The sequence below is a fragment of the Giraffa tippelskirchi genome, chromosome 7 (genome assembly GCF_054371585.1).
Source record: "Giraffa tippelskirchi isolate mGirTip1 chromosome 7, T2T-mGirTip1v1.2.pri, whole genome shotgun sequence".
NCBI lineage: Eukaryota > Metazoa > Chordata > Mammalia > Artiodactyla > Giraffidae > Giraffa > Giraffa tippelskirchi.
In genome coordinates, this window is record NC_137281.1 from 2,877,655 (window position 1) to 2,891,526 (window position 13,872).

Below are 13,872 nucleotides of genomic sequence, written 5' to 3' on the forward strand. Positions count from 1 at the left end.
ATATTCCTTTTAATATTATTTTCTATAAAAATTACTTTTTTCTTAAGCACTATTTTTTTTCTTCCAAACCTTACTTCCTTCTAGATAATTCCTCTAGCCCAAGTGGCACAGAGGGCGCACTTGGGGAGGACTCTGAGCTCAGAGTCCCCAGGAAGGCAGGCAACTTGGGGGCTAGCAGTGTTGGGGGAGGGGCCAGATCTAGCCAATCTTCATCACAGCTCCTGGCAGAAAGTTCCGTAACCAAGTCAGGGTCTGGGGTTCACTCTGGTAGGAGCTGGAACTCCAGATGTGTACCAGAGTCATATTCATGGGAGAGCCAGACTGAACTTCATCTGAAGACTGTGTCAGCAACAGAGAGGCTTCTGTTTAGCAGGAGGGCACCCAACTAGGTGCCACAGTCTGGCAACAGGAAAAGGGAAGTATTTCTGACTTAGGTCACTTACCTCCCTGGAACAAGTGACCCCACACAGACAGGGATGGATGTCAGGAAGCAAGTTTGGGTGTTTATTTTTTTCTTTTTATTAAGGTGAAATTCATGTAACATAAAATTTACCATTTTAAAGTGAACAATTCAGTGCCATTTAGTACACTTGGTTATGAAACCACCACCTGTACCTAGTTGCAAAAGGTTTTCATCACTGCAAAATTAGAAAAGAACAAAATCACCAGTTAAGTAATTACCCTGATTGTAGGAAAGATCAAAGACACAAGGAGAAGGGGGGTGCCAGAGGATGAGATGGTTGGATGGCATCATCAACTCAATGGACATGAATCTGAGCAAACTCCGGGAGATAGTGAAGGATAGGGAAGCCTGGTGTGCTGCAGTCCACGGGGTCAAAAAGAGTCGGACACAACTTAGCAACTGATCAACAAGTAATTACTCCCTATTTCTTCCTTGCCTCAACCCCTGTCAACCACCAGTCTGTCCTCTGTCTCTACGGATTTACTATCCAAACCTTAAGGATAAGCTTAGGACTTCGGACTTGTTTTCTAATATAAAGGCAAGTCATTAACATGTTGGTTATAATTATTATTATATTCAAAGGGGATAGAATAGAATACTCAAAAGCCTGAAAGAGTCAGGAACAACCCAAAAAACAAAAAGAGATTTTTTTCAGACTGTAGCTTAAGACAGGGTTAGCATGAGGGTTACATTTGGGGATATTGCTAAGTTGCTTCAGTCGTGTCCGACTCTGTGCGACCCCATAGACGGCAGCCCACCGGGCTCCCCCGTCCCTGAGATTCTCCAGGCAAGAATACTGGAGTGGGTTGCCATTTCCTTCTCCAATGCATGAAAGTGAAAAGTGAAAGTGAAGTCGCTCAGTCCTGTCAGACTCCTAGAGACCCCATAGACTGCAGCCTACTAGGCTCCTCCGTCCATGGGATTTTCCAGGCAAGAGTACTGGAGTGGGTTGCCATATTTGGGGATAACCAGAAAGAAAAAAAAATCTCAGGAACTGATTCACTTTGCTGCATGCCAGAAACTAACACAACACTGCAAATTAACTATACGTCAATAGAATTTTAAAAAAAAGCACAAGGCAGGTGGGCAAGGGGGACCCATGGGAGAGTTCTGGGCGGAGGATGGACTGGGTCAGCTGTGAGAGGGGGTGATGTCGGAAGTCAGTCCTCAGTGAGGAAAAGAGAGGGTGGGACAAACCCAGAGAGCAGCCCTGAAATACACACAGTACCACGTGTGAAGCAGACGGCCAGCGGGGACCTGCTGTATGACGCAGGAAGCTCCAATTGGTGCTCTCTGACAACCTGAGGTCACGTATATACCTATGGCTGATTCATGTTGATGTATGGCAGAGACCAACATAACACTGTAAAGCAATTATCCTCCAATTAAAAATAAACAAAACGAAAAAAAAATTAGTCCACCTGGAAGGACTTCCCTGGCGGTCTCGTGGTTAAGACTCTTCCTTCCAATGCAGGGGGCATGGGTTCAATCCCTGGTTACAAAACTAAAATCCCCGCATGCCTCGCAGTCCGGCCCGAAAAAAAAAAAGGCAACGAGCAAGACAACAGTGAGTAGACTGTGGCTCTCAGAGTCCACTCACTCTAGGTCCCCTCCCCACCTGCACGACCCATCTCTTAGACGCAACCAAGCCTGGGCTTCTAGTGCTGGAAGCCTCGGTTGTGACCATATGATCGACCCCTATCCTGACGCCCCTGTGGTTTCTGGGTCTGCGGGAGGGGTGGGAGCGGCCTGTGTGCAGCTCTGATCCGGTGCATCATCGGAGGTTTCCTTCGGCTGTACCAGTCTTCTGCCAGAAGCCCCACCAGGAGAATTAGAATCACAGCCCCAAGGCATATCCGGGCCAGATTGCCCTTGGTGTAGCGCTGGAGGGCAAGGCCTGGAGGAGCAAGAGACAGGAGCAGATGATAGAAGCCCAGCTCCAAGGGGACTTCTCTGGTGGTCCAGGGGTTAAGACTTCGCCTTCCAGTGCCAGGGGTTCAGGTTCGATCCCTGGTTGGGAAGCTAAGATCCCTCGAAGCCAAAAAACCAAAACGTAAAACAGAAGCAATACAATGAAGATTTTAAAAGTGGTCCATATCCAAAAAAATAATGATAATGATCTTGGGACTTCACTGGTAGTCCAGTGGTTAAAACTCTGCCTTCCAATGCAGGGGACACAGGCTGGATCCCTGGTCAGGGGACTAAGGTCCCACATGCCACAGGCCTGTGAGGCTTGACTACTGAGCCCGAGCACCACAACTTTGCGACACATGCCACTTCAAAGATGCCTCAAGCTGCAACTAAGACCCAGCCCAGTAAAAATAAAAATTATACATAAATAGTAAAAAAAAAAAAAAAAAAAAAAAGCTCCTCTCCAGGACCCACTCCAAGCCACATATTGGGTTTGTCATAGCCAAATCCTTCATCTGAAAACCTATTACTCTCCGCTAGCCAGAAAAGCTATGACAAACCTAGACAGCATATTAAAAAGCAGAGACATTACTTTGCCAAAAAAGGTCTGTCTAGTCAAATCTATGGTTCTTCCAGTAGTCATGTATGGATATGAGAGTTGGACTATAAAGAAAGCTGAGTGCTGAAGAACTGATGCTTTTGAACTGTGGTGTTGGAGAAGACTCTTGAGAGTCCTTGGACTGCAAGGAAATCAAACCAGTCAATCCTAAAGGAGATCAACCCTGAATATTCATTGGGAGGACTGATGCTGAAACTGAAACTCCAATCCTTTGGCCACCTGATGCGAAGAACTGACTCATTAGAAAAGACCCTGATGCTGGGAAAGATTGAGGGCAGGAGGAGAAGGGAACAACAGAGGACAAGATGGTTGGATGGCGTCACCGACTCCATGGACACGAGTTTGAGCAAACTCCGGGAGCTGGTGAAGGACAGTGAAGCCTGGCGTGCTGCAGTCCATGGAGTTGCAAAGAGTCAGACAAAACTGAAGAATAACAAGCTAGGATGCCAACCTCCTTCCTCAAGGATTCCTCTCGTCCTCACCAAGCATCAGGACTAGATAAGCCCCATTCTTTGAGTAGCACGTCTTCCACTCACCCCCTCACAGGCCTCTGATACAACTTCTCCCCACACACAGACACTACGTGGTTGTCTGGCTGATTGTGGAAGAGGAGACTGTCATAAGGGGTGGGACAGAGATGACATTTCCCTTCCTCTGACCTTTTAGATAAGCTCCACCTTCACACCGCTCTTTGCCCTACTCTGAGTTCCATATGCTAACACTACCCCGCCCCTTCTTAGCTGAGACAGCAGAACCCAAGACCACAGAGCTGCAGCTTCTTTGCAGGGAAAGCAGCCAGTTTGGGGTAAAGACATGGGCTGGGAGGGGGGAAGGAAGTTGGTCCAGAGAAGGACACTTACTCACCAGTTGGAGGGTCCGACTCCTTTGGAAGGACAGTGATATTCCTAGAAGCTTCTGGGAATCAAAAAGGATACGTGTAAAGAGGTGGAACCATCTCTTCTACCCCTGTTTCTACCCCAATCCTGAACAGCTGCATTGAGAGGCAGAATTCCAGGTTTATAAGAAGAGCGTGAACCACAGAGGGCTTCTCTGATGGCTCAGTGGTAAAAAAACAAAAAAAACAAAAAACACCCGCCTGCCAATGCAGGAGACACAAGTTCAATTCTTGGGTTGGAAAGATGAAATGCCAACCCATACCAGTATTCTTGCCTGAGAAATCCCATGGGCAGTGGAGCCTGGCAAGCTACAGTCCATGCGGTCGCAAAGAGTCAGACACGACTGAGCGAGTAAACATGAACTGCAGAGTCAGAGTGTTCAGGTTTGAGCCTCAGGCTCATCACTTATTAGATGTGGATAGAGTGATAATGTTAGTCACTCAGCCATGTCTGACTCTTTGCGACCTCATGGACTGTAGCTCATCAGGCTCCTCTGTCCATGGAATTCTCCAGGCAAGAATACTGGAGTGGGTTGCCATTGCCTTCTCCAGGGCGTCTTCCTGACCCAGGGAATGAACTTAGGTCTCCTGCATTACAAGTAGATTCTTTACCATCTGGCAAAAGACTTAATAGCTATGGGTCAGTTTTCCTACTCGTCCTGAGAGTGACTGGGAACCAAGAAGGGTTTTGAAGATAGGATGGGGAAGAATCTCCTCGGAGTCTTAGAAAGAACCTGCCGGAATCAGGAAGCTGAAGTGTGTGGACCCCATGGAGAGAGCCAACGAAGCCTCAGGGAATCTGCCAAGGTTTTCTGTCTTGAAGGAAAAGGAGACTCTTCCTAGGGAAGCCAAGGGCAAAGAGCACAACAGCGTGAGGGAAACGTAACTGCACTGGACTGGAGGATGTACTGTGTCCAGGGAACTACGATCCACGTGGGGCTGAGGCACAGGATCGTGCCTGGAAGCAACGGGAACAAGGCTACACACACGGGTCAGAGCCAAGTTGGAAGAGCACACCAAAGGGATTTCCCTGAGGGTCCAGGGGGTCGGACTCTGCGCTTCCAGTGCGGCGGAGGGCGTGAGTTTGATCCCTGTTTGATCCCATGCAGCACAGCCAACAAATAAAAAAAAAAAACAGAACTTACTACCCACGTAGAAGAGTTCTTGTGACAACACCCCAAGTGACAGAAAGTCGAAAAGAAAAAGAAGACCAGCACGGTGCTGGGGATGGGAGGGAGGCTCGAGAAGGAGGGGACGTGTGTAGCTGATTCACGTTGTTGTACAGCAGAAACCAACAGGTCATTGTAAAGCAGTTGTCCTTCAATGAAAAGTAAATTTAGAACAGAAGAAGAGCACAGTGTAGGGATAAGCAATGGTGGCCCCATGGCAGCCTCGGTGCCGCCATCCTGGAAGCAGCCACGTTACCCAGAATGCCCTCTGCCCCAGGCTCAGAGCCCATCTCCACCCCAGCCTCGCCCTCAAACCAAGGACTTTCCTGGGAAGAGGCAGGCGGGTTTGAGAAGCAGGCTGAAAGCTGACAGCCTTAGATGGCGGAAGAGCGAGCTCTGAGGGCCTGGTTACTCACCAGTTGTGGAGGCTTCGTTTGCAATCGAGTGGTTCAGTTTCCTGGAGGCTTTTGTGAATTCTAAGCGAAAGCATTATAAGAAAGTGGGTAATGTCAGGTCTGTTCAGTGAGTCCCTACTCCCCTTACCCCTTCTGAGCTATCCCATCTCCCTGGAACTCATTTCTCTACCACACACTGCACACACACAGAGGAAACACAAACTCAGAAAGCCCGAGATAGACCATCTTCTATTTCTGAGTGGCTTCCTGAGAAATTACCCCATTCATCCGCTGATGGACATTGGGTTATTTCCATGTTGGGGCTATTGTGAATTCTGCTACTATATGAACATTCACATACAAGCTTCTGTGTGAATACGCTTTTTAAAATTTTCTTGAGTGTATATACTGAAGGTAGGGGCTTTCCTGTTGGCTCAGCTGTAAAGAATCTGCCTGCAATGCAGCAGACCTGGGTTCCATCCCTGGTCCAGAAAGATCCCACATACTGTGGAGCAACTAAGTCTGTGTGCTACAACTATTGAGCCTGTGCTCTAGAGCCCAGGAGCGGCAACTACTGAAGCCTACGTGCTCTAGAGCCCGGGCTCTGCAACAAAAGAAGCCACCACAATAAGAAGCCCATATATCACAACTAGAGAGTAGCCTCTGCTCTCCACAACTAGAGAAAAAGCCCATTCAACAATGAAGACCCAGCACAGCCAAGGACAAATAATTTTTTTAATTTTTTTTAAAAAGGAAGCACTATTGATTCATGCAACAACTTGGAAAAATCTCAAGGGTATCATGATCAGTTGAGTCCAGTCACTCAGTTGAGTCCAACTCTTTGCAACCCTATGGACTGCAGCACACCAGGCTTCCCGGTCCATCACCAACTCCCGGAGCTTACTCAAACTCATGTCCATCGAGTATTATGATAAGTGGTGGGGGTGGGGGGTAGACAATCTCAAAAAGTCCCATGCTGCATAATTCCATTTATATGTAACATTCTCAAAATGACAAAATTAAATCTAGGAAGAACAACTTAGCCAGGGGTTAGGGGTCATAGGAGGGGAGGGGTGTCTATAAAGGGGGGACCCTGAGAAATATCTTTGTGAGGATGGAATAGCATTTTTTGTTTTTTCCCCTTAGAACAGTATTTTGAATGCAATGGTAGTTATATGAATCTGTGTGATAAATCGACATAGAACTATACATATATATTGTGCCAATGTCAGATTTCTGGTTTTTCTGCTGTACTGTAATTATGTAAGAAGATCCCCTGGAGGAGAAAATGGCAACCCACTTCAGTCTTCAAGTAAATTGAGAAACCCAGACAAAGAGGAGAAGGCTAACGGGGTTTCCGTGCCTTTATACCACAGACGCAGGGTGAACGCTCCAAAACCTACCTGTTACGGTGGAAGGTGGCTCCCTGGGCAGCCAGCTGCGGGTCACAGAGGTCCCTGAGAAATCAGAAAAAAAGAGAGAGGGCGATCTGTGCTCTGTTGTGTGTGGTTCCTGAGCAAACCCAGTTTCCTCACCTGGAAGATAGAAATACAGGTGCTTCCATCACTGGACTGTGGTGAGTCTTAAACAGCATTGAAAGGCACACCCAGCACATTCTGGGGCTGATTAATGACGGCCCTGTAGCTGCCTCCCCTGCTTTTCAAACGTCAGTCCCGCCCCTTTTTCTGGATCCCTGTGACCCGCCATCTTACAGATACTGGGAACAAAAGTGGCTTTTGTCTCCTGAGCACCAGATGAGGAGGCAGACACCAGGGACTACGTCCGGAGAAAGACAGGCCTCCTGTGTGGGGGCAAATGCGGACTGCCCGGGGGACAAAACAGCCCCTTCCTTCTCCCACTACCCCCGCCACCTGCTTGTTTACCCAGACCAATCACAAGGCATTATTCATGGCACTCAAATTAAAACAGTACTAAAATTTCTTTTCCTGGCTTTCACTTTCTCCAGGCATCCACTGCAGGGCTGCGAGTTCAGACCCTGCTCAGGGAACCAAGGTCCCGCATGCCGAGAGGTGCAGCCAAAAACAGAAAACATACATAAATTAAGATGTTTCAATAAAAATAATTGATTAATTATTGTAAAAGAGTGGATATGTATGTGTGGATATAGATATAGATATAGATGTATCTCATTCACTTTGCTGTGCACCTGACGTTAACACCATATTGTAAATCAGCCATGTGTGTGTGAACTAAGTCACTTCAGTTGTGTCCAACTCTTTGCAACCTGGTGGACTGTAGCCCACCAGGCTTCTGTGTCCATGGGGATTCTCCAAGCAAGAATACTGGAGTGGGTTGCCTTGCCTTCCTCCGGGGGATTTCCCCAACCCAGGGATCGATCCTGAGTCTCTTATATCTCCTGCATTAGCAGGCGGGTTCTTTACCACTAGCACCACACTAGCTGAGAAGCCCTGTAAATCAACTATACTCCAGTACAAATTTAAAAACAAAGAAAATCAAAAAAAAAAAAAAAAACAAAGAAAATCTTGGGCTGCGGAGACCATCCTGGATCATCTGGGTGGGTCCAACTACAAGGGTCCTTAAAAGCCTAAGAGTGAAGCAGGAAGGTGGAAGAGTCAGAGAGAAAGAGAAAGATTAGAAAATGCTATGAAACTGGCTTTGATGATGAAGGAAGGGACCGTGGGAGCCAAGAGATACAGGTGATTCCAGAAGCTGGAAAAGGCACCAGAAATGAATTCTCCCCTTGAGCTTCCAGAAGGAAGTGTGGCTGACACCTTGGTTTTATCCCCACAGGACCCATTTCAGACTTCTGACTTCCAGAACTGTGAGGTAATACATTTGTGAAATTTAACCCAGCGAACTTGTGGTCACTCGTCACAGCAGCACCCAGACGCTCAAACACCCTCCAAAGCCTCCAACTTCCCATGCTCCCTCCCCTGGAAACTTCCATCAGGGACTGCCAAGGCTGGATGAAAGGTTCTGTCTGTACCCCTAACCTGTGACCACAAGCTCCAGGGGGTCGCTGGGGGCTGACCACAGGTATGGGTATGCGCTGGAAAAGCTATAGCATCGGTAGATCCCGCTGTGGGCGGCAGTCACCGTGATGATGGGGAAGTCTGCCTGGTACCACCTCTCTGGTGTCTTGAACGGCCTAGTGTCCCCCTCCTTGTAGAGAGCAAATTGGTCAAAACCATATTGGCTCTGACAGCGTAGAGTCACGGTCGCTCCTGCAGGCACCGCCGTGCTGGGCTGGGCTGAGAGCGAAGGCTTGGGGGAAGTTCCTGGGAAAGGAGAGAACTTTGGTATTAAAGGTGGTGGCCACTGTGGGAAACAGTATGGAGGTTCCTCAGAAAACTAAAAATAGAATTACCGTATGATCCAGCAATCCCACTCCTGGACACATATCCAGACAAAACTCTAACTCAGAAAGATACATGCGCCCTATGTTCACAGCAGCAATATTCGCCATAGCTAAGGCATGGAGACAACCTAAATATGCATCGACAGAGGAATGGATAAAGAAGATGCGGTCCATGTATACAGCGGAATGCTACATAGCCACAAAAAAGAATGAAATAATGCCACGTGCAACTAGAGATGATCATACTGAGTGAAGTAAGTCAGACTAGAGATGATCATACTAAGTGAAGTAAGTCAGAGAAAGACAAATAGCATATGATATCAAGTATGTGTGGGATCTAAAATATGACACAAATGGGCCTATCTATGTAATAGAAGCGGACGCATGGACACAGAGCAGAGACTGGTGGTTGCCAAGGGAAAGGGGGTTGGGGGAGGGTGGGGTTAGCAGATGTAAGTGTTTCTATATAGGATGGATAAACAACAAGGTTCTACTACTGTATATCACAGAGAACTATATTCAATACCCTATGATACACCATAATGGGAAAATATTTTTCAAAATATATATATTACTGTAACACTTTGCTGTACAGCAGAAATTAACAGCATTGTAAATCAACTTTACTTCAATTAAAAAATATTAAAACTGGGGGGGGGATAAAAAAGAGAGGCAGAGAGAGAGAAGGTGGTTAAGACCCCACCTTTCCATTGAAAGGGCCAGGTGGTTGGACCCCTGAAGGGAAAACTATGATCCCACATGCCCCAAGGGTGCGGCCACAAAATGAATATTTTTTTAAGGCGTAAACGTAGCTAGAGGGGTACACAATTCTTCCTCTCGTGTCAGGCTTGGATGTGACTTGGAATGACAATCTAGGAATTTGTCTTTATTTAAAATTGTGCTATTGTGAACATCCTGGATTTTTTGCATTGACTTGGGGTGTTTTTTTTTAATATTGCATTAACATATTATTTATGTGGGTTACTCAGTTTGGGGCCCTTTCCCTAAATTTGGCACTCAAGGCCAACGTCTTGCTTGCCCCACCCTAATCCCAACATCCCCACCCCCCACCCTCACCCCAGGACTTTGGGTTTAGGGTCTTCATCACCCCCCACTCTCACGCTGTTGGCACCCAGAACAGAGGACCACGCAGCCTTGAGGCTCCACGTCCAGCCTCGCCCACCCCTGGTTACCTGTAGCAACCAGCTCCAGCTGGCTGCTGGGAGGGGACCAGCGCATCCCTATCTGATAGGAGCAGCGGTAGCGGCCGGCTTGTTCTCTTTCCATTGCCGAGATGAAGATCTCTGCCTGGTCAAAATACCTCCCGGATTTCAGCTTCTCCAGGCGGTACAGGTCTGCACCCGGAGGCCCCTGGCAGCGAATGGTCACCGGCCTCCCCAGGGGCACGAGGGAGCTGGGCAGGGCCTGGAGGGAGGGCTTGGACAGGGGACCTGGAAGCGAAGCAAATCCTAGCGAAGCTCAGCTTCCGACAGAGCCCTCCCGTCCTGGGCCCTCCCCCAGCTCCTGCCCTCTCGCAGGCTGAACTGGACGACGGATCTGGACTCACCTTCCTGAGCACATATCACCTGGCCCAGACACAGCCCTGGGGAAAGAGCAAGGGACCAGTCACCAGGACCTCGTGTGAACCCACACTTCCTGCGTGCTGCACACTGAGAAGACAAACTTGCATGCTTTTGCTTTTTTTTTTTTAATTGGGGATATCGTTGAGAGTCCCTTGGACAGCAAGGAGACCCAACCAGTCCATCCTAAAGGAAATCAGTCCTGAATATTCACTGGAAGAACTGATGCTGAAGCTGAATGCTTTCGCCATCTGATGTGAAGAACTGACTCATTTGAAAAGACCCTGATGCTGGGAAAGATTGAAGGTGGGAGGAGAAGGGGACGGCAGAGGATGAGATGATTGGATGGCATCACCGACTCAATGGACATGAGTTTGAGTAAACCTCGGGAGTTGGTGATGGACAGGGAGGCCTGGCGTGCTGCAGTCCATGGGGTCGCAAAGAGTCAGACACGACTGAGCGACTGAACTGAACTGAAATGATAGTTGATTAACACCTTCATGTTAGTTTCAAGTATTCCCTTTCTTTTGTCATTATTGTGTGTGTGTCATTTTTTTTCCAAAGATACACAAGCACATGATTGAGGTGAAAGAAGCCAACCTGGGACGTCTCTGGTGGTCCAGTGACCAGGACTCTGCCTCCCAATGCAGGGGCCCAGGTTCAATCCCTGGTCAGGGAGCTAAGATCCCACAAGCCCTGTGGCATGGCAAGTTAATAAAAATTAAAAAATAAACACAGGGTTCCTGGTTGAATTTGAATTTCAGATAAACAACAATTTTTTTTTTTTTGCACAGTAGGTCCCATGAGGTCCATAGTCCTGCAACTGGCAGGAGGCAGATGTAAACAGTGGCAGCACATTTTTGCAGTAAATCATGTGGATTTGGTGCAAACATTCCTTAGCTTGTATTTGAGCCTGTCACTGTGTGACCTTAAACAATTTACTTAATCCCTCTGGGCCTGTGTTCCCACCTGTGAAATGGGAATAATAGGAGGCCCTGCTTCACTGGGCCGTGACGGGGACTACATGAGTGTCTTTTTGGAAACACAGAGGAGGGCTTCCCTGGTGGCTCAGTGAAGATTCCCCTGCCAGTGCAGGAGACACAGGTTCGATCCCTGATGCGGGAAGATCCCACGTGCCCAGGAGCAACAGAGCCGGAGCGCCGCGACCGCCGAGCCGGTGCCCAGAGCCCGGGAACAGCGACCGCCGAGCCGGTGCCCAGAGCCCGGGAACAGCGACCGCCGAGCCGGTGCCCGGAGCCCGGGAACCGCGACTACCGAGCCGGTGCTCAGAGCCCGGGAACCGCAACTGCTGAGCCGGTGCCCAGAGCCCGGGAACCGCGACTACCCAGCCGGTGCTCAGAGCCCGGGAACCGCGACTACCGAGCCGGTGCTCAGAGCCCGGGAACCGCGACCGCCGAGCCGGTGCCCAGAGCCCGGGAACTGCAACTGCTGAGCCCAGGTGCTGCGACTACTGAAGCCCGCGGGCCCCAGAGCGTGTGCCCCACCACAGGATGCCACCGAATGAGAAGCCTGGGCACCGCAGCCAGAGAGGAGTCCCCGATCACCACAACTAGAGAAAGCCCATGTGCAGCAGCAAAGACCCAGCACAGCCACAAGTAACATAAAAGCACAGAATAATGCACGTGTGAGAGCTCCATGAGCTCTCTCAAGGGTGGATAAAGGCATGAGCGGCAGAGAGGCGGTTTGTCTTCACGGTATGCACTCTTATCCCCGAAAACACAACTGCTCTCCCTTCCTGCTTAGCCCCGGGAGCCTCTGTCCTTTTCCGTGATAAAATTCCTTTGAAGAAATAAGGAAGTCATGCAGACGTGCCCAGAATAGAGCTCGATAAGGAGGAGACTGTAAGAAAATGCATCTGAGCCCCCCCACCAGTCCTAATACAGGAGACTCTTACTCCAGCGTTATTGAGATTAACTGGCATGTAAATGAAAATCTTACATATCCAAGGGGTATGGCATGATGACGTGCAAAATAATTACCACAATCAAGCTGGTTAGCACACCCGTCACCTCACATAATTAACTATCTTTTGCGGTATTTTTTTGGTGAGAAATCTAAACCTACTCTTTTAGCAAATTTCAAGTACGGGCTATAGAATGGTTAACTACTGTCACCATGTCATGATTTAAGTCCCCAGAACTGATCTCATCTTATAAGTGGAAGCTTGTACCTTTTGACCCGCATCATCTACCTCTCTATCACCCACACCTCCGCCCTCAACCGCCCGTCCCCAGCCCGGTTAATCACCAAACTACTCTCTGCTTTTGTGGGTTCGACTTTTTGAGACTCCGTGTATAAGTAAGATCCTGCAATATTTGTTTATCTGACTTACATCGCTTAGCATAACAGCCTCAAGGTCCAGCCACATTGTCACAAACAGAAAAATTGTTTGCACCAGAACCATAAGGGATACTGACAAGCTAAATCTATAATCTGGCACTGATATCAAATCCACCTCAAACAAAAGTAAAAATTATAATGCAACAAGGACCTACTATAGAGTACAGGGAACACTACTCAATATTTTGTAATAACCTATAAGGGAAAAGAACCTGAAAAAGTATATATATATATACTATATATATACATATATAGTATATATATATATATGTGATTCACTTTGCTGTACACCTGAAACTAACACAACATTGTAAATCAAGTAGACTTTAACTAATTAGTTAATTAAAAATAAAACAATATGGCATAGTGGGAGAAGGTTGCAGTCCAACACTCTGAGACCTGTCTTCATTTCTCAACCCAGCCACGCATAAACTAGAATAATTCTTACAAGCAGCATCTCCCTGGGTCCCAGTTTTCCCACCCAACAAATAAGTGAGGTGATGCTTGTAGGTCGCCTCTTGCCCTGAGAGTTACCTCTTGTCCTGGTGCAATTTAAAAAAACCAAAAGCATTCTTTGTCTCCTAGCCCATGGCCTGTCCCTCAGCATTTTCCAGAATGACTCACCAAGACAGAAGAGGGCAGTCAGGACTGGGGACATGGTTCCTCGCCTGTCCTGAGCTCTGCAGCCCCGGAGGGAAGCCTTGGGTGGGGGCCGGGGCCGGACACAGGATGCCACGGCCGGGGTGAAGGGCCCTCTCCTCCCTCCCCCGTCAGCCTGGCTTTCCCTGGTTGACGCTCATCGAGCCGGAGCCACACCATGACTTGCACACAAGCTCCAAGGAGCCTGGCTTATCTCCTGCCGCCAGCGCAGCGTCCCAGCGAGTCTGCCTCGTGAGGCATCATCTGTGTTTTGCTACTTCCAGTAGCCCCTACACTTATTAGGGGCTCGCAAATCACAGCCCCAGTGGGTCAGTGAGATCCAGAGTCAGGAAGCACGTTGGGGGCGTCTCTGGTGGTCCCGTGGCTAAGACTCTGAGCTCCCAATGCAGGGGACCCCCGGGTTCCATCCCTGGCCAGGAAACTAGACCCCACATGCCGCAACCAAGACCTGATACAGCCAAATAAAGAAACATTTTTTA

General features: G+C 48.5%; 1 protein-coding gene across 5 annotated transcripts; it reads right to left on the reverse strand.

The window, feature by feature from the left end:
* Positions 1–24: 24 nt before the first annotated feature.
* GP6 (glycoprotein VI platelet) lies at positions 25–13,510 on the reverse strand. Of its 5 annotated transcripts, none has more exons than XR_014058251.1 (9): positions 13,358–13,510; positions 10,360–10,395; positions 9,986–10,243; positions 8,428–8,712; positions 6,856–6,909; positions 5,474–5,533; positions 3,858–3,908; positions 1,616–2,360; positions 496–843 (listed from the first exon to the last, which is right to left on the reverse strand). XR_014058251.1 is itself a non-coding variant. In XM_081505455.1 (8 exons), exons 1-8 carry the CDS (start codon positions 13,389–13,391, stop codon positions 2,122–2,124), a joined length of 1,017 nt encoding a protein of 338 aa, XP_081361581.1. In that variant the 5' UTR covers positions 13,392–13,510; the 3' UTR covers positions 25–2,121. The 5 variants fall into 5 exon arrangements, 3 of the variants coding, with proteins under 3 accessions (XP_081361581.1, XP_081361582.1, XP_081361584.1); XR_014058252.1 differs by having other exon boundaries at positions 3,854–3,908; XM_081505455.1 differs by having other exon boundaries at positions 25–2,360.
* Between the last annotated feature and the right edge of the window lie 362 nt (positions 13,511–13,872).

What these genes read in the sequence shown, in the direction of transcription:
- GP6 (XM_081505455.1), bottom strand. Translation starts at nt 13,391, where the DNA reads ATGTCCCCAGTCCTGACTGCCCTCTTCTGTCTTG. An exon ending in GACTGCCCTCTTCTGTCTTG is followed by an intron (nt 10,396 to 13,357) that starts GTGAGTCATTCT and finishes CTCTTTCCCCAG; the next exon opens with GGCTGTGTCTGGGCCAGGTG. An exon ending in GGTGATATGTGCTCAGGAAG is followed by an intron (nt 10,244 to 10,359) that starts GTGAGTCCAGAT and finishes CTTCGCTTCCAG; the next exon opens with GTCCCCTGTCCAAGCCCTCC.